General features: G+C 37.2%; 1 protein-coding gene across 1 annotated transcript in view; it reads right to left on the minus strand.

Annotated features, from left to right (window-relative positions):
* The window catches only part of LOC150086952 (uncharacterized), a 232,040-nt gene that overhangs the window by 138,565 nt on the left and 66,897 nt on the right, over positions 1-26,578 (minus strand). Inside the window, exon 4 of the mRNA XM_090372333.1 lies at positions 718-802. Coding sequence (XP_090228459.1) covers positions 718-802 — 85 coding nt within the window. The remainder of the gene's footprint in view (positions 1-717; positions 803-26,578) is intronic.

The following is a 26,578-nucleotide window of genomic DNA, read 5'->3' on the forward strand; positions in this document are numbered from 1 at the left end:
TATGCATTTTTCACAGAAGTGTATGACTTCACCTTGCCACATAAATGGTGCTAGCTAGCCATGTCACAGACATCAACAGTTTTAATAACTTTCAGACTGCTATTTATAAAATGTATTATTTAAAAATGCATGATTGCTTTATAGACCTTTTTATTATTTTCCATTAAGAACAGTCCATACTGATAAATGAGGTTTGCAATGATAACACTTTCTAATATGACATTTATTTTTATTCACTTAAACTGAGAGTTTTTTTTACTTAGGAAAAGGGTCTTAAAAAAAAAAAAAAAAACAATTCTGATATCTGAATTTCATATGGATACAGGAAGCCAAAAATTTATATTACAGTTAAATTCCACTGAAATGATCAAGAAATTGGAATAATAACATTATGAAATAGCAAAACTTCCTTTAAATTTAATTTATACTTTCAAAAATCAGATTAAAAACTCAACATACTGATTAATTCTAAAGCCACAGATATGTCCAGCCGACCGGGCTAGCCGAGTGGGTAAAGTACCTGCCCGGCAACCCAAAGGTCGCGGGTTTGATTCCCGCCTCAGGCTTGGATCAAAGTACTGCAAAAAACCTTGGGAGGTGCAATATGGCCAGAGAAGCCGATGCGCCAACAACTACCAAACCAAACCAACCAACAGATATGTCCATTAAAATTGATTTACTTTCTGTTATATAAATATAACAAAAAAACATTCTCACCAAATTTTCAGATGCATCTCCAGGATTTTTCAAAAATTTATTTACTATTTCACTTGCACTAATTAGATGTGGACTCAGCTCAGCCCTAAATTTAAAACAAATATTAAATATGGGATACATATTTAATAGAAAAATTAAATACTAAACTAATAATTAAATAAATAATTAAATATATAAAGACAGCAGTAATATACAAACTGCATATAGACAATTTAAAGAAAATTAATTCATATTTTCAGAATTTTTTGTGAGAACTATTTTCTTAAAAAAAAAATAATTAGCAGTAATACAGCATCACAATTTAGTCAAATTTTGGAAAGCAATGTATACAACTAATTAATATGTCATAATACACAGAATTATTCTATACATGTTACAGAGTAATCATTTCCCATTGTATACAGGGTGATTCACTACCAGTATGACAAACTTGCAGGAGGTGTAGGGGCCACAAAGATGAATCGGAATCACATAGCATTGCAGGGTCTGAAATGCCTTTGTCATGCGGTAGAGGACGTTGAATGGGAGGTCGCGTGAACAGCGATCCCACTGGAAGTCAGCATTTGCGAACCATTTCTGTTGAAGAAACCAAGTAGCAAAAGTCCTCCGGAGTGGATAATCCGCAGGCTCCAATGATTGGATGTGTTGCAGATGGTATGAACTCATTTAGTTTGTTGACAGTATCCTCCATACAGTGGATTGGGAAATACCCAATCGTTGGCCTATCGCTCGAGTACTCTTACTCGGATTGCCTTCTGAAAGACGTAGGACATTCTCCTCATTGTCTGGAGTCCTCGTTGTTCGCTCTCGATTCATGGTACCTCTCGTGAAACAACAAGTCTCACGTAACCTTCTGTGCACACGTGCGAAAATCGTATGACGAGGAGCATGCCTGTGCGGGAAAGGAAACGTTCCTGGTACAAGCGCAGAGCGGCACGCCCGTTACAGTCCACAGCTCCATACACGAGGTGCATGTTGGCCAGTTCAATGTTTGAATACTCGTCCATCCTACTGCCTCGGGAACCGGGGTCGCAAATGCTGACTTCCAGCGGGATCGCTGTTTGTTCACGCGACCTCCCGTTCAACGTCCTCTACCACATGAAGGCATTTCGGACCCTGCAATGCTATGTGATTCCGATTTGTCTTTGTGTCCCCTACACCTCCTGCAAGTTTGTCACACTGGTAGTGAATCACCCTGTATAATCAGTTTAGGACACTTATTTCAGGATTTTTGTTTACTTATTACTTTTTTTGAAGGGGTCTTTTTTTCTTATCTTCTTAATGTTCTCTCCTTTATCAAGTATGGCATGTTTCTAATAATTTTTATTTTGTATCAGCTCTTTCTTATTTCTAATACCGTATTACTCAGAGATATAGAATATGTACCATATTTATATACAGAGTGGTATATTTGCTCAGAGATAAACAAGAAACTATGCCAAATTTATATACAAGGTAGTTAATAATTGAAGCATGCCATGTACCACTTTGGATGCCACTAGAAACAGAACAGATAACACAACCAGAATGCAGTGTTAATGTTACTTTCTTTAAATTTGCTATGTGATTTCAAAACTGGCATCAGTTTTTTTTTTTTTTGTGTAATATAAATAAGGATTTTCTACAAATTGGAATGTATGTTTTTCTTTATTTTATAAATTTATTTTACTTATTTAAAAAATATATATATATAATAGTAAGGCAGCAACCTGCCATCATGTTTACTTTCCATCTTCCTTCATATCATTTGTTCATCTCCTTTGTATCTTGGTGAAATTTTCGCCCTGTTCCACACTGACAGAACCAAGATTTTCTGTAAAAAAAAAAAAAAAAAAGAAAAAAGTCTATGTGGGAGTACAGTCATCTTACATCCAAATTAAAAATTTGGATGTAAAGCGACTTTTCGAATTTCCCTTAATTTGAAATTTAGTAAGCATATTTTCAAAAATACTTCCATAATTACCTTTCTTGGTTAATAAGAAACAATAAACAATCTTGAAACCAACTATTCTTTATCAACTATAGCTGTCCCTTCAAACTGTTCATCTGAATTTAATTGTCTTATCCATTACACCCCAAAAAATGCTTTCTTTGAGTTTTGCACCACATAAACTTGGAAACTGGTTGCAAAGATACTTAATCAATTGGCCGGCATTCTAAATTCAAAAATGTTAGTGAGTACTGATGTATTTTATACACCAATCAGTTTTTTGGAAGAAAAATGGCAAAACAATTCAAAATTGTACTTTTTGTTGCCACCTTTATTTCCAATCCATTATGAATAATCCATTTTTTATATTTAAAACAGATAAATTTATAAATATATTTTTTTAAAATATCCCCCTCCCCCAGTACTATGTGGAGGAAAGTGTGTTGCTATGTCTAACATTATTATGACTAGATGAAAGCATCTCGTTATAAATAAAAAGCCCATGTGCTTCAAAAATCGAATCCAGCCAGACGCTGCAGTAAAACGTAAGGCTAACAGCATCAGCAACTGAAGTTGCTGCTATATAATCAACCACTTTTCGACAATTATGAGTGAGAAAGATGCTGCCTAATCTTAAATTATTGTTTAAGAATGTTTGATAATTATAAGGATATGCTTACAAAACCTAAAACACATTTATTTTTTTTTATGGCCAAATGTTTTCAATAAAAAAAGAATTAATGATACAAATAAAAAGTTAAACTAATGTTGTTGTTATTTGGTTTTTAGGAGCATTAGCAACTAAGGCCATATTGCTTTGGGGATATGTGGTGTCATTCCTTGACCTTTCCTCATCCTCTGTATTTGGTGGCTCACGCGCTCGAACCCCAGTCTAATCAAGAAGCATGTGCTACGCACTGCTGCTCCTGCCCACCTGGCTACGGAGGTGCCAGTTAAACTAATAACAAAGGAAAACCAAAATTCACACTTATGTCACTTTAACATTTTTATTTTTAGCATTAGCATTAGCATTTTAGCATTAGTAGAGGCATTTGATGCAAGAAAGCAAGCTTATGCAGCATCAGCCAAAAAAAAAAAAAAAAACACACTTCCACTTCACCCCTCTGTTCGTTCAAAATACCTGTCCAGCTGAGCCTTAAACTTATTTAGGCTATCAACCTCCACCACAAGGGATGGAAGTCTGTTCCACCAACCAACCACCCGCTGGCTAAAGGCAAATTTCCGCACGTCTATCCTACATCTGTCTTTCCTCAATTTGAATTTATGCCCTCTCAGGTGATTTTTCTGAGCTAGAGGAAGAATCCCATCAGCATTGAGCATGCTTAAACCATTCAAGGCTTTATACACCTCTATCAGATCACCTTGCTGGTGCCTAGTCTCCAGACACTGTAATTTGCAAAACTTAAGCCTTTCTTTGTAAGAGCACCCCTTTGTTCCATTCACTAATCTTGTTGCCCTTCTCTGTACTCGTTCCAGCAGCTCTACATCCTTCTTGAAATGAGGCCTCCAGACCTGTATACGGTACTCTAGGTGTGGCCTGGGTAATTTCAGTGTATGGAATACAACAGTGCACTTGCTAATTGGTTAAAGCTATTAAGCATTCTTGTCTAAAGCCAGTAAGCATGATAATCTTTTAGTCATGTCCTTGGCTTCTGATGATATGATGGATGCAGACATATTCCTAAGCAATTCATTTAGGATTAGAAAAAAAAAAAAAAAATTTCTAAAAATGCACTTAATGGACTTTTTTTTTGTACATTTCATGGAGGTTTTTTTGTACATTTTGTTCAATTCTACATTATAGCATAATATATATATTAAAATTCACATCATTAAATTATAATCATTCTTTTAATGAGAATATTGTGACATTTTTATAAATTTTTACTTTAATAGTGGTTAATACAAGAACAAGTCAGAATGTGCAATATAGGACTGCATAATTTAGATAGGAATGGATGCTGGTAATTCCCCTATGAGCCATGAGGTCACTGCTTACAAAATCTGTATTCAGATCATACTGTTCATTGCTTATATAGCTGTGTTCAGGCTATATAAGCAAAGTATGGTCTACAGGCTTGGTCTGGCCTGCAAAAGAATTCTGCAAATTATCACTAGTCACATTAGACATCCTAGAGAAAAAATAAGGACCTATAACACAGAACATCAAGACTGTTCAGACATGCATTCCATCATTTTAATATACACATGTAGAATCTTCAAGATAGTTTCTAGAAATTTAAATAGCAATTTTTTTTTGTCTTTTATTGATATTTATAATTAAATATTATTACATATTAAGCTTAAATGTTGAAGTTTAGTTACTCTTTATTTTTGAGGAGGCCTCCATGCATCTTTACTAGCTCTTATGGAGCAAAACAACATGACATTAAACCAACCCTTTATTTACCAAGCCTATGGTGTCTCAAAAAAATCACCAGTATGACCCTTCAACATGAGCAGCTCTGCTCTAGATAATCTAGATCAATTGATGATTCTTTTCTGTCTCTGATGTAAGGAGTTACTGACCTAAAATTAAATTTCATTGCCAAATGAAACAAGTAACTGAAGGAATTAAAAGATGTATCCTAAAAGCTACATGGGTTAATTCTGACTACAGGGGCTTTGCAAGGCTTTTTGGAGATTATCAACATGGAACACCTTAGTAAGCAAAAGGCATCTATAGGAATTTATTTTGAAGAGCTGGAATACATTTGAACAAAGATGGTGCAAGGATCTTTGCCAATATCACTCAAGAAGTTTTAAGGGTTTAGGGAAACTTTTATAGTGTTAAAGTAACACTTGCACACATCAAGAATTATTTTATGAGGTCACCAAAGCCAAAGAGTTACCCATTGTTTTTTCCTTAGTACAGTCAAAAAGCCTATAATAACTTTAAAAAACATGATAGGGTACTAAACAACAAAAAAACACAGTTTGAACTATATCTATAGTAATATCTAGGAATGTTGTCAATAAAATAAATGAGTATGAACTTCTGTTTAGCAAATGTAACATGACATAATAATGGAAACTGTGTTGACCAAAAACACAAAATGAATTCTGCTATATACATTAGAGCATCAATAATCCAAACTAATTTGGACCAGGGGTAGTTCAGACTTCTGATTTGTTCGGATTTTCAAATTTATCAAAGATACTGTTCTGGAGACTAAAAAAAAAAAATGTTTAGTAAGTTCACAAATAAAAACATAAGTTTTACGTATTTTTATTCATAAGTAACAAAACAAAATGAACTTTCAGCCACAATAACATATATTAAAATGAAAATTTAATGAAAATAATTACTTATTTTTTGCTGCACCATTTTCAAACTTTGTTTCTTTGTTGTCAGATCTCTCACTCTTTTCCGAAAGAGTAGTTGAGTTGGACAATATTCAGTTTGTTTGTTGATTTTCATGTATCATTTAATTCTGTTGACTGGTAAGGTACTAAAAGTGAAAATTTGTGCTTTATATCTTTATTTTTATAAAATAATATTTCTCCGTTTTGATTATTAGAATTGCTGTTTAATAGCATCAAAATTCAATTCGCTAACATGATCACAATAACCAGTGCTTACTGTAATTATTTTATGGCACCAGCATAAAATATAAATGCTGGCTTGTTTGGATTATTGATATTTCAAATTATTGACCCTTGAATTTTCCACACACTACTATATATGACATATTTAGGAAAGGCAGATAGGACGTAAGAGACGTTACCTACTGAAAGCAGCCCGTACACCATTAGAGCAAATAAAGAACTAAGTCATGCCAGAAATAAATCTGTGGTGTGATGAGGTAGTAGAAAATGAAAAATGAGAATTGGGGTATGCTGGAGACCAGAAGATTGTGAAGAGTATGATGAGAACCGCTAAATACAGATGGAATGGGCAAGTATTAAATGCATGTGCCTCACATTATGACGTGTTTAAATCCTTCCCTTATTGATTGGAAAGGAAACTCACCATGGCAGGTCAAAATTTTTAAATTATCTGCTATCTGTACAAGCATGTTAGGGAAAGTAGAACAGTCAAGAATATTATGGACCTAATCACCCCCCCCCATGATCCTGATTGTATAATAGAGATCACAGTACAGGAACTATTAGCAGGAATTGATCATCGAATGGAAGGGAGAACAATAATGACAGAGGTCTCAGTTATTAAAGGTAAGCCAGGAATTTTAGTTTTGTAAGTCTAGGCTACTACATGGCCTTCAACAGGAAAGACAATATGAGGGAGAATACAAGTAGTGGAATAATTTTACAGATGTTGTAAAGGAAGCCACAAAAACATACAGAGGATGGTGCAGTGAATTAATAAGGATGTGAGCAGTTTAGGATAGCATTGGATAGACATGAAGCAATCAAATGCTCTGAAGCACATAATAGTTATAATTTGGTCTGTAATAGCATTACAGAAATTGTTATGCAGTCAAAGATTGGATATGAGAAATTCCTTGTGCCAATGGAAAATTGGTGTTGCCTAGCAATACGAAACAATAAGTTTTGCTACATATGTGATATATTTAGGATGGACATGTGGGAGGGTGGGAGGATGTTACTTGTCGAAAGTAGCCTGTGAACCGTTTAGAGTATTTACAGTGGTGTAGCCAGGGTAGGGTCAGCAGATACACACTGTATCCCCTGACGCAGAAATCTGGTATTGTGGCACTTTTTTAGAAAGGTAATATCTCGATATACGTTGTGTTGTTGTTATTTGGCTTAACGACACAAGGGCTACTGAGGCCAAGTTGTGTCTGCTCAGTTTATTTAGTCAAAATATACTGCTGTAGATGTTAAATTAAATACTCCTGTATAGGCCAATACATTTTAAATAGATTACAAGTTGTTCTATGTTTGCTTCATTTCCCAGGATATCATGTGAGAGGTTCAGCCTAGAGATCGACTGAAAAGTGCTAGACCGTATGGTTGAATATCAGGGACAATCAAAGAGAAAATGCCTAACAGTAAGTTGACTGTTGCAGGATGAACACTGGGGTGGATCTTCTTCCAGTAGCAGAAACATATGGGTACAATGAGTGTGTCCAATTCTGAGTCTTGACAGTACCACTTCCTCTCATCTGTTTTGTCGAAAGCCTGAGAGCCACAGCTTTGGTTCTTACTTTATCTGGTAAAGTTTGTTCGTGTTACTTTTCCAGATCTGTGACCAGCTGTTGTAACTTGCTTTGCGAATAACAGGCTAATCAGTGTAAGGAACCTGTGGATGTTCTGGGACAGCTGGTTGGGGATGTTTAGCTGCAAGGTCCACACTTTCATTTCCAGGACTGACAGAATGGCCAAGGATCGAGCAAAAAATGATTGAACACACTGCAGGAAAATAACTGAGAATGAATTTGTTTCCAGATAGGATGAGAAATTCTTCCTTATGGCAGAAACAGCACTGAGGGAGTCAGTATAAATTATGGCAGGTGAGATGGAAAGTTCAATAATTTTATTAAGTGCTAATTTGATGGCATATAATTCGGCTGTGAAGATGCTGCAGGCTAATGGTAGTGAGGCTGTAACCATTAGAGAAGGAAAAACTGCAGCAGCAGTAGCACCAACCGTACTGGCTGTTTTGGATCCATCAGTGTAGATTTTACAGGCATGGGAGTTCAGCGTAGTGTGAGCTAAGTGCAACTGCCTGATATTTAAGGAAGGCACAGTATTCTTTCACCACTACAGAAAATATGTATCATGGGAGGCAGAAACATATGTCCAAAGTGGAACAGGTGCAGCTGTGTCCTGAAAAAAATCGCTTAAATTGATATTCCAATTTTGAGAAAGCTCTTTAATCCTGAGTGAAGCAGGTCTGTTTTCATTTGGCTTGCTCTCACAGAACAAATCCAGAGTATTATAAAGATACTCCCAACTGGGGTGAGATGGAAGACTCTGCATCTTAGCAGCATAGTGGAGCAGTAATGATTTCCTACAAAGACATAATGGAGGATCATGTGCTTTGATAATAAGACTCTGGGGATTGGAGAAGTTCTAAAAGCGCCCAACGCAGTCCTGAGAGCACTGTGCTGGACAACATTTAGACGTTGTAGTGCTCCTGGCAGAGTCATAGACTGGACAACAATAATCTAGCCATGAATGGATTAAAGTTCTATAAAGATGCAGTAGAGTATACTGATCAGCACTCCATGACATAGCCGAGACTGATCACAGTATATTCAGATGCTTTAGACATGTATTTCTTAAATGAGAAATGTGAGCTTGGAAGTTCAGTTTGCCGTTTAATATTAGTCCAAGAAATTTAATGGCACTAACAAGCAGGATTGGAATATTGTTTATTTGTAGTTCTGGATCGGGATGGAGAGGTCATTTCTTGCAAAAGTGAGTGAGAGTGCATTTCTTTTCTGATAATCTGTAGCCATACCGTGAAGTCCAGGATTGTATTTTGGTAATGGCAAGTCGGAGATGCCATTCAATGGTGTTTATACTTTGAGACTGACATGAAATGGTAAGGTCATCTGTGTACATGTAAGTTTCGACAGTTTTTGGGATATCTTGTGTTAAGCTGCTAACTCGGATTGAAAATAATCCCTGCGGGATTCCTCCTTCCTGAATGTGAGAGTACATTTTTATATCGGACCTGAAAAGAACGCAATTGCAGAAAATTTAATTATTTTTGCCAAATGGCCCCTAAGCCCCAAATGGTAAAGGTCCATAATAATCCCATGACGCCATGTAGGGTCAAATGCCTATCCAAGATCTAGGTTGACCATGACTAGATGTTGTTTCATGACAAAGGCATTGCGGATATGAGATTCGGCTTTGATAAGCATGTCCAGCGTTGATCAATTCTTCCGAAAGCCATATTGATAATCTGGAAGGAGATTCTGTGACTTCAGGATGTAAGTCAGCTTAGTATGAACCATCCTTTCGAAAATTTTACCCATGCAGCTCGTAAGAGATATTGGCCTATAATTTTCAACACAGGAATGATCTTTTCCTGGTTTTGGTAAGGCAATAATGAATGACGCCAGGAAGAAGGATAGGCATTTTCCGAGAATATCCGATTATAAAAGATTAACACGGTACTCAAATCTTCAAGCAAATGCTTCAGCATAACGTAATGAACTCCATCTGGGCCTGTGGAATGATTCTTGAAATTCTTTGAATATAAAGGGTTGGTTGTACAGGAAAAAGCGGTGCATGAAAAAGTTGATTTTATATCATTCTGCACTAGCTTTGATGTTCTGAAATGTGGACGCATAGGAGGCAGAAGCAGAGATTGTAGCAAATGATTCTGCAAGTGCATTAGCAACTTCTTCAGCTGTAGATAGGTCTTTTCCTTTCCAATGAAGTATTGGAGAGGGCAGATGAGCGAATTTTCCATTTAGTGCCTGTATTCTTTTCCAGATGAGGTGCGCGTTGGTGTCTTTTGTGATTGTTAGGGCAAAAGCGATTCACAAGTCTCGTTTCGCTTTCCGTCTAATTTGCCTTGCTTTTGTTTTAAGCCTTTTATAAGCAATGAGGTTATTAGTGGTGGGATTCTTACGGAAATTACTCCAAGCTCGGTTTTTTCCCTGTTTGGCAGTGAAGCAATCTGCATTCCACCAGTAATTTCTGTGATTGCAATATGTCTTGGATTTTGGAATGCAGGTATTTGTGGCAGTCAGAATCTGATTGGTGATGCAAGTATTTACATCAATAGGTTCTTTTTTAATGTAAAGTCTGTCTAGAAGTATTTGAGCAGAATAGCCATCCCAGTTCGCCTTTTTAAACTTCCAAGTGGATCGTCGATCAGGATTTGGTGTTATCCCTGTTTGTAAGCAGCAAATGATTGAAAAGTGATCACTGTTAAAAGGATCGGTTAATATAGACCATGTCATGACTGGAAAGATGGAAGATGAGCAAATTGACAAGTCAATTTGAGAAGTAGATCATGCAGGTAGGAGATCCAGAGTTTAATAAATTCAGATCATTATTATTTATAAATTCCTCAATCAACTTGCCTCTTCTGTCCATTGTAGCTGATCCCCACAATGGATGGTGTCCATTAAAGTCACCGAAAAGGGAAATTGGAGTTGTGTAATAAGGTTGCCAAGTTCTGAAAGGGTAAGTGGTAGAGATGGCGGAATATAAACCGAAACAATGGTAACTGAAATACCAACTGCAATCTGAGCTGCCACAGCTTTTAGGGTGGTTCTTAATTGGATCGGTCTGAATGGTATCTTAGAATTTACAAGAATGGCTACTCCTTCACGGACAGGAGACTGGGCTCCTATCTCGTCTGTATATCATATAATTTGAGAATTTCGGCGAAACTTGGGGTGACAAGAATGTTTCCTGTAGGCATATACCTATGGGATTAAACTGAGAGATTAAATCCCTTAAGTCATCAGAATAGCTGCTTAGTCCTCTACAGTTTCACTGTATGATGTTAGGCATCAGTGGCATAGCTGCCATGTAGGCAGGCAAGGCAACTGCCTCTGGAGCAGGGCCCTTAGGATCCTCCCAACATCTTTGGCTGTCTCCTGTTTTTGCAATTTTCATTAATTAAGAACATGTTCTTTGCCTCTAGGCCTGAAAAAGGGTAGCTATGCTACTGTTAGGCATTATTTTGGTTTGGCTGAGGATGATTCATCTGACTGTTTTTTGTATGCAGGACATTTTTTCTGGTCTTATTTTGAGAATAAGGTGCGTCCAGTATCCATAGTGTCATTGGCACGGAGTTCTAGGATAGGTTTTTCATAATTTGGGTGTATATCCACTTCCATAGTGTTGGTGGGTGGATCAGTTTCCTTACAGTCTTTATTAGGTTTCAATTTTTCTGTGTCATTTGAAACAGAGTATCAGTTGGGATACTAATTGGAATGTTGGTGGCATTGCTGGTTGGTTGTTGGTGGTTTTAGAATTATCTTTTCCAGTGGTTGATAAGGTTGCTTTAACCCAATTAGCTAGCGAGATGTTGGGCGGTATTGACACATCTGTTTGAATTGCAGTTGTATGAAAAATTTGGGTTCAAGAGGCATAAGATGGACTAAGCATGGTCAACATTATTTGTCTCCATGCCTCAGGATATGTGACTTTATGTTCTACTTTGTATTTTTGGATTTTCCTACAGGTTTTCCACATTTCACATGATTTAGAAAAGGCAGGGTGATTGGCTTTGCAGTTGGGAACTGCAGCTGGACAATCTGCTTGTGTATGATCTTTTGCTCCACAAATAGGGCAGATGGCATTACCTCTGCATGCCTGCTGTGAATGGCCATATTTCTGGCATTTAAAACAGCGTAGAGGATTCGGGATGCATGGGTGAGTTCTGCAGTTTAAATATCCAGCTTTTACTGAGGATGACAAATCAGGAGTACTAAAAGTTAAAATGATGGAACGAGTTGGAATGAGATTTCCGTCTTTTTTTGTCATTATTCTTTTGGCACTGATTACCTTTTGATTGCTAAGTTCTTGAACTAATTCCTCCTAGACTATGTAATTAAGTCCCATTCTGTGATGACATCTTTCAATGAATTTAACTGTGGGGAGTAAAGGAGACTGGCAACCCACCAAATGTCGTTGTCTTTAATAGCCACTCTGAATGTTTGGTGGTGGCTGTTTCAATCAGGAGATCTCCAGATTGTAGTTGCTTTACCATTTTGGTGGTCCTGCAACAGATTCAAGGTGTCTAAATCATGAATGGAGATAACTTACCCACAGGCTGGGTAGACAGAGAGTGCATCACCAAAAAGTTAGGAATGCCTGGAGAGTGTGCTTCTGTTCAAAGCCTTTTAGGTTGACTATTGTTGTTATCATGACAGGATTCTTGCCTTGAGCTTGAAGGCTCTAAGGGTGGAAAATTTGTAGAATCCATGATGGCTCCTTTTGGCTCTGGGGGGTTTATCTTTACCACCCAGGTTACTAGCCCCGCCATGGGAAGGCAGGAGCAGTGCCACAAGGTGACCAAACGGCTGAGTTAGTAAATTAGTATTTAGAAACAAGAAACAGAAAGACGGGTTCCCTTTCTGGGCATCTGCCTACTTCTTGTAGAGTGAAAGTGCTACTCTGATATACAAATAAAATCAAGAAACAGTTTTTGAAACAAAAAATAGAATCTGTTCGCTCAAATGCTCTTTGCAGGAATCACTTTTAGAAATGCACTAGAAATCGCTTGGCCACAGTACGCTTAGCACCTGGGGCCATACACTGTGTACAACTTAAATGTTTATTCAATGTTTTTAAAAAATATTAACTTTTATATCTATAATTCATCATTCGTTTACAATTAAATTACATGCATCATACATTGTCTTTAACAATCATTAACATGTTTGCTAACACCATTTGCTTTTGTGTTTAGTGTATTGTATTAATGCTGTGATCATTATTAAATATATTATTATTAATAATAATCATAAAATAAGAAGTAAGTAGGCAGTTGCAATATCCTGAAAACAATTCACTTAAGGACCCATGTTTACTGGGCTTTTTTTGCATATTGTAGTCTGTACAGTTCACCTTTAAATTACTGACCATTACTTTTGAAACATCCTGTATAAAGCAACGGTTAGATCACATCTTAAGTACTGCATACAGGTTGAAAGCCTCACTTTAAGAAAGATGTCAGTCTGCTGGAATTGGCAGAGAAGCCAAAGTTAGTCACAAGCACAAAGGGATATTCTCATAGTAAGACTTCAGTTCCACAAATTACAGTGCTCAAAAACTAGGCACCTGCAAGAAGACACAGATATGCAGAAATTTGCTTTCAGTGAGTAACTGATCATTGAAACAAACTTCAATTTCATGTCATGGAAGTGGGTGGGCAGTGTGAATAAATTATAGGAAATGATTACACAAATTATAATTGTGCAGGATAGGATCTTTTCCTGGTTTTGGTATGGCAATAACAAAAGAATGGCACCAGGAAGAAGGATAAGCATTTTCATAGAAAATTCGATTGTAGAAGATCAACAAAGTTAGCAAGTCCTTTTCAGATAAATGCTTCAGCATAATGTAATAAATATCATCTGGGCCTGTGACACTACTGGATGATCTATTTAATGATTCTTTGAGTTCTGTTAATGTAAAAAGGTTGGTTGTACAGGAAAGAGCGGCGTGTGAAGAAGTTGATTTTATGCTGTTCTGCAGCTACTTTGATGTTTTGGAAGGAAGCATAAGTAGAAGTAGAGATTGTGGCAAACGATTCTGCTAATCCATTAGCAACTTCTTCAGTAGTCAGGTCTTTCCCCTTCCAATTAAGTATTGGAGAGGGCAGCTGAGCAAATTTGCCATTTAGGGCCTGTATTTTAATCCAGATGAGCCGAGTGTTGGTGTCTTTGGTGATGGTTGAGGCAAAGGCAATCCACGACTCACGTTTTGCTATCCATCTAATTTGCCTTGCTTTAGCTTTAAGCCTCTTATAAGTGATTAAATTAGTTTTGGTAGGATACTTTCGGAAATTATTCCACACACGGTTTTTCTCTTTTTTGGCATGAAGACAGTCTGTATTCCACCAGTGATTCCAGTGGATGTGATATGCCTTGGATTTTGGAATAGATCCATCAGATGCTGTCAGAATCTGATTGGTTATATATGCAGTTACTCATTAATGGGTTGTTTTTGAACATAAAGTCTGTCTAGATATATTTGGGCAGAATAGCCATCCCAGTTCGTTTTTCTAAACTTCCAAGTGGATCGTTGGTCAGGATTTACAGTTACCCCTGTTTGTAATGTGCAAATAATCGGAAAATGATCGCTATTAAAGGGATCGATTAACACCGACCATGTCATGATCGGAAAAATTGACGGTGAGCAAATTGACAAGTCAACTGCAGAAGTGGATTCTGTAGGTAGATGGATGTATGTGGGAGATCCAGAGTTTAGTAAATTTAGATCATTGATCAATTTGCCTCTTGCATCCATTGTAGTGGATCCCCACAATGAATGGTGGTTATTAAAATCACCGAAAAGGCAAATTGGTGTTGGGAGTTGTGTGAGGAGATTATCCATTTCTGAATGAGGAAACGGCAGAGATGGTGAAATGTAAATAGAAACAAGGGTAATTGAATTACTAACTTCAATACGAGCTGTCACAATTTCTAGGGAGGTTTGTAACTGGATGAGCCTCGATGGAATATTGGAATTAATAAGAACAGCTACTCCTCCATGTGCAGAAGATTCTGATATTCTATCTCATCTGTACATGACATAATTTGAAATTTTTGGTGAGATTTGTGGTAACAGGAACGTTTCCTGTAGGCATATGCCTACGGGATTAAATTGCGTGAGTAAATCCTTCAAGTCATCTCAATGGCTTCTTAGTCCTCTGCAGTTCCATTGTGTGATGTTTTGCATTATTTGGGTTGAGTTGAGGAAGATTCATCTGATTGTTTTTTTTTTGTACGGAGCATTTATTTCAGTCTTTTTTTTTTTTTGGGAAAATGGGACATCCAGTATCCATTGTGTTGTTGGCATGAAGTTCCAGAACTGGTTCCTCATAACCTTGGTGGTCATCCACTTCCATACTGTTAGTGGGTGCTTCAGTTTTCTTAGAGTCTTTAGTGTCTTTTCCAGATGTTGATAGGGTAGCTTTAACCCAGTTAGCAAGAGAAGTGCTGGGTGGAATTAAAACATCTGTTCAAACTGCAGTTAATGAATAGCTTTGGGTGTGAGATGCATATGTTCGGCTAGGCATGGTCAACATAATCTGTCTGCGTGCCTCAGGATGTGACTATGTTCAATTTCGTATTTTTGGATTTTTTTCAGTTTTCCACATTTCACATGATTTGGGAAAAACAGGGTGGCTTCCTTTGCAGTTGGGGAAAATGGGAGTTGAGGCTGCACATTCTGTTTGTGTATGGTCCTTTGATACACAGATTGGACAGATGGCATCCCCTCTGCACGCCTGCTGAGAGTGTCCATATTTCTGGCATTTAAAACATTGAATCGGGTTTGGGATGCAAGGGGAATTCGGCAATTTAAATAGCCAGCTTTTACTGTGGATGGCAATTCTGGAGTGCTAAATGTTAAGATGATGGATCTAGTAGGAACAAGATTTCCATCTTTTTTTCTCATTATTCATTTGGCACTGATCACTTTTTGACTGCTAAGTTCTTGAACTATTTCTTCCTCAGAGACTGTAAGTAGGTCCCACTCTGTGATAACATCTTTAGATGAATTTAAGGTGTTGTGGGGAGTGACAGATACTGGCAGTCCGCCAAGCATTTTTGTTTTTAGCAGCCATTCAGAATGCTTAGAGGAAACTGTTTCAATCAGGAGGTCTCCCGATTGCAGTTGTTTCACCATTTTTGGTAATCCGGCAATGGATTCCAAATATCTTTTGATTATAAATGGCAATAACTTTCCCACGTGCTGGGTGGATAGGGAGTGAATTACCAAAAAATTTGGCAAGTCATGGCATTGTGCTTCCCTACAAAGCCTTTTGGGTTGGTTCAGTTCATTATCAGGTGATGTCTCTGGCCTTGAGCTTGAAGGCTTTAAAGGTGGATATTCATTTATATCCATATGCTCCTTTTGTTCCCTGGAGGATACCTTTTCCCCCAGGTTACCGGCCCTGCCACATGGAAGCAGGAGTGGTGCCATCTAGTGACCAAGCAGCTGGAAAAATTAATTTGTTAGTGAAAATTTATATATATACTAAGAAAAAGAAAGGTGATTTCCCTTTCTAGGTTCTTACTTAATATCTGTAAAGTACAGAACCACTTATAATAAACTGAAAATTTGAAAAGCACTAGAAATTAAACAGAATGAGATCGCTGGGAAAATCACTATTTATCACTCAGGAAAAATTGATTGGACACTAATGCTTGCTACTCAGGGCCTTAGAGGGATGTACAGAAGAGATAAAGGTTAATGGCAGTACAATAAATATGATCAGATATGCAGGTGATACTATATTGCTTGCCAGCTCTGAGAAGGATTTACAAGCATTAATGGATAGAGTTAATAGATTAAGTGAAAAATTTGGTCTGAAGTTGAACATCAAGAAAACAAAACTTATGGTGATCAGTAAGACAAAAGTGCAAACAAAAGTTACAATCAATAATGAAGAAATTTAAAGGACTAAAAGTTATTGCTATCTTGGATGTATTCCAAGCAGGACTGGGACCATTAGTTTGAATATACTCAAGAATTGAACAAGCACATGCAACCTTCCTTAAAATGAAGAATCTTCTATGCCAGTGATCTTACACTTCCTTTAAGAACAAGAATATTGAGATGTTTTGTCTTTTCTCTACTTCTTTATGGAGCTGAGGCCTGGACACTGCCTGGACTCAGAATAAATTAAATGCTTTTGAGATGTGGTGTTACAGATGAATGTTAAGAGTGTTATGGTTATTATTCATTGTTCTTTGGTTTTTCTTTAGGAGCATCAGCAACTAAGGCCATATTGCTCCAGGGATATGCGGTGGTCATTCCCTGACCTTTCTGCATCCTCCGTATTTGGTGGTCGCGGGCTCGAATCACAGTCTAATCAAGAAGCGTGTGCTACGCACTGCTGCTCCAGCCCACCTGACTACGGAGGCACCAGAGTGTTATGGACTGATAAGATAAAGAATGATGAGATCATGAGACGAATGAAGAAAGAAAGATACAGAAATAACTAACACCATTAAGGAGAGGAAACTAATATTTAGGACATTTAATGAGGAATGACAAATATAAAATGATGCTATTTATAATCTAGGGAAAGATTAATGGAAAAAGAAGTCAAGGGAAAAGAAGGAAATCTTGGTTAACAAACCTCAGAGAATGGTATGATCAGAGTAACGAGGGTCTGTTTAGGGCTTCTATCTTACATTCGTCCATTGCAAAGATGACAGCACACTGAAGAAGACTGGCAACATGATACAATGAAACAAAACTTATGTGGCACCAGCAAAAAAAAAATAAAAAAAAAAAAAATAAAAAAAAAAATATATATATATATACCCACTTCATTTATCCATTCCCTTCAATAATTTGTCTAATCTTTCTTTAAATTTATTCAAACTATCCCCTTCCACAACACTGGATGGGCATTTATTCCAACAATCAATTACTCTTTGGCTAAAAACAAACTTCCAGACTGCTATTCTGAATTGAGTCTTCTTAAATTTATGAACTAGATCCATGATCTGCCCTTGGCCAGGTCATGGATCTGGCCTGTGCCACAGGTCTATTTTAATGGCGGCAGTACTCAAAACCATCCAACTTCCTAAAGGAGAAACTGTAGGATGACAAGATAATCTGCACTCCTATACAAGGTATCTCAAAAATACACAGCATAACTTCAGGAATAAGTTCCTCATTTGTAGACAATAAAAATATTTTACATCAACGTAGTTCTGGAAATGCTTGGTTCCCAAGTTATTAACCGGAATGTCTTATTTCCTGCAGGTGATTTCCTTCATCACAAGGTACTGACAGAATCTGGTGGTTTTCCATTCTGACCATGTACTCAAATCAGGAGCAAGTGGATATGCACTTTATGTATGGTTTGGCAGACAGCAATGCTCTGGAGGCTCATCGTTTGTACCACGAAAGGTTCCCAGAACGAAGATGTCCAGACAGGAAAATGTTTGAAGGTATCCATCGCTGCTTTTGTGAACATGGGACCTTGACACCTCATGCTGCTGACAGAGGACGACTAAGAGCTACGACTCCAGAAGTAGAGGGGTGGCCAAACTGCCTAGCCTCCATGCTCACCTGATTTAAACCCACCAGATTTCTTCTTGTGGGGCCATTTAGAGTCATTGGCATATTCGACTCTGGTAACTGATGTGGAAACTCTCCGCAATCGAATTGTGGCAAGTTGTTTGTTTGTTATTTGGTTTTTAGGAGCATTAGCAACTAAGGACATATTGCTCCGGGATATGCGGTGGTCATTCCCTGACCTTTCCGCATCCTCCGTATTTGGTGGTGACGGGCTCGAACCCCGGTCTAATCAAGAAGCCTATGCTACGCACTGCTGCTCCTTCCCATCTGGCTACGGAGGCGCCGTGGCAAGTTGTGAGACAATACGAAACATGCCAAGAATTTGGCATCGTCTTCGTGAGTCCACGAGACATCGATGTGAGGCCTGTATTCAGGCAGAAAGTGGACATTTTGAACAATTACTATAAGGTGATGTGAACAGTTAAGTGTCACACAGACCTTCAAAATTTGCTGATGCTATCGAGGCAGTGTTAGGTGGGTCGGAAAACTGCTAGCTTGGGGGGAGACAAAGACTAATGGATTAACAGTAGCCACGGGCAAAGGTGAAAGAGATTCTTGCACTGCTTCTATTGGAATGAGCAGAAGCCTGAAAAACAAGATGCAGGATATTTCAGAGACTGCTGGAAGTCATTGCGGTACAAGTAAACACATGGGTTGTGTTAGGGTAGCTAAGAATAGAAACAGGTGCATGTATACTTGCGTGTACACTAATGCTAGGAGTTTAGTAAATAAATTTGATGAATTTGAGGTATTACTCAAAACATCAAAGGCAGATATTGTTGGGATATCAGAGACGTGGTGTCACACAGATATAAGGAATGCAGAACTGGAATTTGGGGAGTATAACGTCTACAGAAAGGATAGACAGGATAGGAAGGGAGGAGGGGTTATGCTATTAGTTAAAAAACACATAAAATCCAAGGAAGTGAAGCCAGTTGACATCGCTGGACAGTGCAGTGTTGAGTCAGTTTGGTGTGACATAAGCATAGTTAAATCAAAATTGAGAGTAGGAGTGTGCTATAGGCCTAATGACTCTGATGAGTATAATAAGATACTGTACAGGGAAATAGAGTGGGCCAGTAAATCAGAGAGTCTTATAATGGGGGATTTTAATTTCCCAGATATTGACTGGAATTTGTGGGTTGGTCACTCACACACTAGCAAGGCTTTTGTGGATTTATTGGATGATTGTTTTCTACACCAGCATGTTCGGGAGGCAACTAGAGGGAGTAATACTCTTGATCTGATTTTCAGTAGTGATTCTTCATGCATTAGGAATCTGCAGATAAATGAACCACTGGGTGGCAGTGATCACAGTGTGCTGAAGTGGGATTTACTCAAGGAGGTAACTACCATCAGAGGTAAAGGGAAGGGTTTTTGCTTTCGTAAAGGAGACTATGCTGGTCTGAGACAGTATTTAAATTCTATACAGTGGGACCAACTGATGATGTTACCAACAGCAAATTCAAAATGGGAAGCATTCAAGGAACTAATCTTGGAAGCTACCAGGCTTTACATACCAACCAAGAAATATTGTTCAAGGTTCAGGCCTAAATGGTTGTCAGATGAACCAATGAGACATATGGCAGAGAAGAAAAATGCATGGGATACATACAAATTAATGGGTGACGTGGAAGCCTATGATAGATATAAGTTGGTCTGTAACCAAGTCACAAAGGAGATTAGGCAGGCAAAGGCAGATTATGAGAAATCCTTGGCAAAGGATGCAAAGAAAAACAGAAAAGAGTTCTTTACCTATTTAAACTCAAGAAGGAAAGGGATGAATCAGATTGGTCCACTGGATGTTGATGGTTCAACAGTTGAGGATCCAGCTCAGGTGGCTAACAATCTAAACGAGTATTTTGCATCTACATTCACACATGAGGAGTTATTCAGGAAGGGGAATGTCGTAGGTGAAGTAAACATTGGCAGTGAGCTAGATGATTTTCTAATAACTGAGAGGAAAGTGGAGGAGAAATTGTTGAGGATAAACATAAAAAAGGCACCCGGGGTGGATGGGATCTATCCAGTTATATTAAAGGAGGCAGCAAAGGAAGTAAGCAAACCCCTAGCCATAATTATGAGAGCTTCTTTGGACTCAGGGGAGGTACCCATGGACTGGAGATGTGCAAATGTAACCCCAATTCACAAAGGAGGATCAAAGGCTGACACAAGTAATTATAGACCTGTTAGTTTAACTTCGGTTCCAGGAAAATTAATGGAGGCACTGGTTAAAGAAGCACTGCAGGATCATCTGAACAAGAATTCAGTTATAGCTCAGACACAGCATGGGTTTGTTAAGGGCAGGTCTTGTCTGACCAATTTGATTGGATACTATGATGTAGTCACAAAAGAACTGGATGCAGGGAATAACTTTGATATTATATATTTGGATCTTAGAAAGGCTTTTGATACTGTTGCGCATGGAAGACTGCTGCACAAATTGGAGAAGTGTGGCATTCGAGGCAAATTGCTGCTATGGATAAAGGGATGGTTGAGTGGCAGAAGACAGAGAGTGGTAATCAATGGACACTGCTCAACGTGGACTAATGTTATTAGTGGAGTTCCTCAGGGTTCAGTGTTGGGTCCATTGTTGTTTTCTGTATTTATAAATGATATTGATGATGGTGTATCAGGCTTAATGTCCAAGTTTGCAGACGATACAAAGGTTGGCAGGGTTGTTAAGGACACTACTGATACTATGCTGCTGCAACAGGATCTGGAAAGGTTGAGCAGATAGGCTGAGAGGTGGCAAATGAAGTTTAACATTGACAAATGTAAAGTACTACATATGGGAAACAGTAACCCCAGATCAACGTATCAACTCTGTGGTACTACGCTGACAGTGGTAGAGAATGAAAAGGACCTGGGGGTAATTGTGCAGGCAGATATGAAGTTCTCTGAGCAGTGCAGACGAGCTGCAAGAGTAGCTCATGGTGTCTTGTCAATGATATACAGGAATTTTTCTAGCAGGGACAGGGATGTGATTATTCCCTTGTATAAGGCATTGGTCAGGCCACACCTTGAGTACTGTATACAGGTCTGGAGGCCTCATTTCAAGAAGGATGTAGAGCTGCTGGAACGAGTACAGAGAAGGGCAACAAGATTAGTGAATGGAACAAAGGGTTGCTCTTACGAAGAAAGGCTTAAGTTTTGCAAATTACAGAGCCTGGAGACTAGGCATCGCCGAGGTGATCTGATAGAGGTGTACAAGGCTTTGAATGGCTTGAGCATGCTCAATGCCGATGGAATTCTTCCTCTTGCTCAGAATAATCACCTGAGAGGGCATAAATTCAAATTGAGGAAGGACGGATGTCGGATAGATGTGCGGAAATTCGCCTTTAGCCAGCGGGCAGTTGGTTTGTGGAATAGACTTCCATCGCTTGTTGTTGAAGTTGATAGCCTAAACAAATTTAAGGCTCAGCTGGACAGGTATTTCGAACGAATTGAGGGGTGAAATGGGAGTAGTGGTTGTTTTTTTTTTTTTTTTCTTTTTTTTTGGCTGATGCTGAATAAGCTTGCTTTCTTGCATCATATGCCTCTACTAATGCTAATGCTAACTCGGAAGGTCTGTCTGACACTGAAGAAGACTGGCAACATGATACAATGAAACAAAACTTATATGGCACCAGCAAAAAAAAAAAAATATATATATATATATATATATACATACATATATATATTTTATATATATATATATATATATATATATATACATACATATATATATTTTATATATATATATATATATATTTTTTTTTTTTATATGTTGATATTTATATCAATATATAAAATATTTATATCAACATATATTATTTATATGTTGATATAAATATTTTATATCAACATTTCCGGAACTATGTTGATATAAAATATTTTTATTGTCTACATATGAGGAACTCATTCCTGCAGTTATGCCGTGTATTTTTTAGACATCACGTATAAAAGGTGGAGAGGGAGGGAAAAGTAAATATTAAGATGAAATGGACATGACTGAAACAGAAAAAAAATTGTGAGCACTTGTTTATCGATGATGGACACAAGGATAACGACCACACAGCATTTCAACTGCTGCTCAAAGCAGAATGTGCTGCTTACAACAACAGTTTAAAGCTTTTAATTTGTATCTGGATATTCTCCAATACCTTATTTACTTTTAGCTTCAACAATTTCTCTTCCACTTTCTTCTCAGTAATTACAAAATCATTTACTCATAACTCTGTGTATTTCTGGTATTCCGATCCCTAAGCACTTCTTTGAAGGTGAATGTAGATGCAAAATACAAGTGTTATGTATTCAGCTGCTACTACCATTATGTATTCACCTGCTACTACCATGCTAAATTTTAAAAAAAAATGCATTTATTCACTTTGTCAGCAACCTGATCAGGATCATCAATAGTTGTGCCATTCGTACCTAGTGGGCCAACATAGTTCTTTACTTCCATTCTAGTGTTAACAAAAAAAAAAAAAAAAACTGGTTTTTTTTTTTTGCATTCTTTGGCAAAGATTTTTTTTCTCATAAGCTGCCTTAGCTTACTTAACACTCAGTGACTTGAATACACTCAAATTTGTATTTACTGTAGGTTTCTGTCTTTCCTAATAATTTTTAATTATCCCACAGATTTTTCTTCGCTGCTACTAGTATCATCAGTTGACATTCATTTAGGTCTAAACCTGGAACAATATCTCTTAAAGATATAATGAAGGGCAGAGAGAAGCAATTTTACTTTTTTAAAGGTGAATACAATATAGTTGTAGATAATTTTTAAATTCTCTTCAATGGGACCAACTGCATACCCTAAACGGAAAGCATTCAAGGTGGTAATCATAGAAGCTGCTTATCTTTTTATACCAAGAGGTGTTTAGATAAATGATAATGATGATAGCACGAAAATAATAAATAACAGCTTTTTTAGATTTTTCTTAAAATTTACTTAATAAAAAAATTGTTATCTTCAATAATAAATCATATTAACTATATATAAAAATTACTTATAATATGAACACTATAAAACTGTAAACAATTAATCATTAATGCATAACTAAAAAAGATTATTGCAAGATTGGTTTCTTGCTGCAACCATGCTACTACAAAGTTCAAATCTATTCAGGAACACTATATCAATTTTCCTTTAGTCATAAAACTACCCCTGTATACACATATGCATACACACAATGTACAGATATCTAACCAACAGGATCAAGCCAGGTAACTGGATATAAAACTGAGAACTAAACATTGTATTGAACAGTGGTTCCCAATCGGGGGATCGCAAAAGTGTTCCAGGGGTTCCAATAAAAATTCTGTAATGGCGTCTGCTTAGATTTACATAGGTATATTATTGTAAACTACAAAATACATGTATAACTAATAATAAAAAAGTAAAATAAAATTAAATAAAAAGTAAAAATTGCCAAAGAAAGAAACCACATCTCCCATTATTCCTGATAATTATTTTACTATCTTACAGTATATCATGTTAAATAATTTTTTTTTCATTCTCAAGGATCATTGTTATGTACAGGTACTTTTTTTTTTTTTTTTTTTTTTTAAGAACCTATAGTACTTAATACCGTGCATGGATCAAAGGTTGAAAAGGTGAAAGAAAATACTTAGACATTAAACTTGAACTTCTGTATATTGTAATTTTCAGGAAATACTTATGAAGGACGGATGTTCCAGAAAACGGCAGTTGAATGAATAAATGAGGAAAAAAGAAAAGTTGGTTCTGTGAGTTTGAACTTGGAAAGCAAAATGATGTTTACTGGTTGCAGCACATGTTTGGACTGCTTTGAAAGAGACCAGGGATTATAGAAGCCAATTCAGAACAGTGCCCTGTAAGCATCTATAGAAAAGGCATGCAACAGAAGCAGAAAGTCTATGAGACAGAATGGGGACTCTGTTAGAGATGAGTCATTAATTAACCTAACTGCCCTTTTCTGAATGGAATCTAGAAGCCTGAGAGAGGTTTGAGGCACCGCCCCAGATGTGGGAACAACATTCCATGGTAGGGCAGATTTGCGATTTCTACAGTCAACAACTGTTTAGAAGAAAAGTAATGTGAGAGCAAAGGAGAAAACCCTGTTTATTAGATGCAGAGGACGCAATATTTGCAATGTGCTTGTGGCAAGAGAGAGATTAGAAGTCAGGGTGATGTCCCCAAGATCTTGCCTTGAAATCAGAGCGTCATTGTCAAGAAATTTAATGGCACTAACAAGCAGGATTGGAATATTGTTTATCTGTAGTTCTGGATCGGGATGGAGAGGTCATTTCTTGCAAAAGTGAGTGAGAGTGCACTTCTTTTCTGATAATCTGTAGCCATTCCAAGAAGTCCAGGATTGTATTTTGGTAATGGCAAGTCCTTTTTGCAAGATATAAGACAGGACTGAGTTTTAGGATTGAAATTAAATTATCTTTGCCCCACTGGAGATCAGCATTTAAGGATTTGGCAGTGGATACTCAAGAAGTTGCATCTGTTTTTGCAGGGCAAAGTTTCTCAAAGTGGAAGGTGGAATGCAATGTACTATCGTCAGCAAAACTATGGATAGGATTTCCAGTCAATGGAAGGTCATTAATATATGAGAGGAAAAGAGTGGGAGAAAGAACTTAACCTTGGGAGACACCAGCATTAGTGGAGAAGTTAGAAGATAGAGAGCCGTCTACCATCACCCGCAGTGAGCAGTCAGAGAGAAAACTGGATACTCCATTACAAAGAACAGCTGGCAAACCATAGGATGGAAGCTTATTTAGAAGACCTTTATACCAAACACAACTAAAAGCCTTTGAAATGTCAAGAGCAATGGCTTGAGTTTCATCAAACTTTTCCATTAAATTTGTCCATAGAGAGGTAACATAAGCCAGAATATCACCAGTGAAACGACACTGACAGATTTTATGATCCCTGGCGATCGTTGATCAGATGAAAGATTTCCAGATAATTTAAGAATTAGCGGTTAATTGATTTCTCTATTACTTTGGAAAGAGTAGAAGTAATCGCAGTGGGATGATAATTGGATGGAAGGGATTTGTTACCCTTTTTAGGAACTGACTTTCCAAGTAGAAGGAAAAACACCTTTGGAATAAGAAAGTGAAAAAAGACTCACAAAACAGGAGCAAGCTCAGGAGCGCAGGTTTAGAGAACAAGTGGAGAAATACCATCAGCACCTGGAATTTTCTTAGCATCAGATTCATCAAAATCCTCCTGACATCCTTTTGACAGAAGCCCACAGGAGGCATTGAATGGAGTGTACTGGAAATGGTTTGAGGTGATTTGCCAAGATCATCTTTATGTTTGGCTAATTGGCAACAGAATCATCTGGTTTTGTCGGGGGGGGGGGGGGGGGGGAACAGAGATGGGCAAAAATTGCAGCCAATAGCTTTGGCAAGAGACCAGAATACTTAACTACCATTTGGACTAAAAGAAAGTTTTCTACAATTAGCCTCTTTGAAATCTAGTTTGTACTGATTAATAACTGAAATATTATGCGATTTCAGAGCATATAGGCTTAGTGGTTCACATTAAAAATATTATGTTGAAATGGGTTCGCGATAAAATATATCTAAACCGCTGGTCTAGAACAATGGTTCACAATCTTTTTTTGCTTCTGCACCACTTCTGAGTTTCATTCACCTCTGTGGCCTAACACCTCATTGTTTAATTATAATTAATGTAACAGTTATAATAAATATGTACTTTATCAACTGCACTTTTTATTTATAACACATCTTATTTTTTTATAATATAAGGAATATCAATAATAAAAAAGGAGTTTATTAACTACAATCTTTATTTATAATAGTTTTTACTCATATAATATTTTGTTTATTCACAATATACAATTATGCTCCTAACAAAAAATATTACAATATTATTGTCCCTTAGCTCAAGTGAGATCCTTGTGAATCTCACTAATTTCTTTTTTATATTAGTAATAATTTTATTTTAGATGTGAAATTTTTGTGGCTCACTTAACAGTTTCCATGACCCACGTTGAGAACCACTGGTCTAGAATAAAATCCGCATCCAGCAGCAACTTGAATATACTGGGAAATTACTAACACATTTGAATTAAATACTGGAACTGCTTCAAACAAACCCATTTTTGTTTTATAAATGAATGTAAAAAAATTAATTTCTAATGAACCCCAACCCCACTCCATTAAAAGATGCAAAAATTTTAAATTTATTAATTAAAAATTTAATCAGAAAACATCAAAAATAACAAAACTGATTTT

The sequence above is a fragment of the Mastigoproctus giganteus genome, chromosome 4, assembly GCF_048544385.1.
Source record: "Mastigoproctus giganteus isolate SK-2022 chromosome 4, ASM4854438v1, whole genome shotgun sequence".
Taxonomy (NCBI): Eukaryota; Metazoa; Arthropoda; class Arachnida; order Uropygi; family Thelyphonidae; genus Mastigoproctus; species Mastigoproctus giganteus.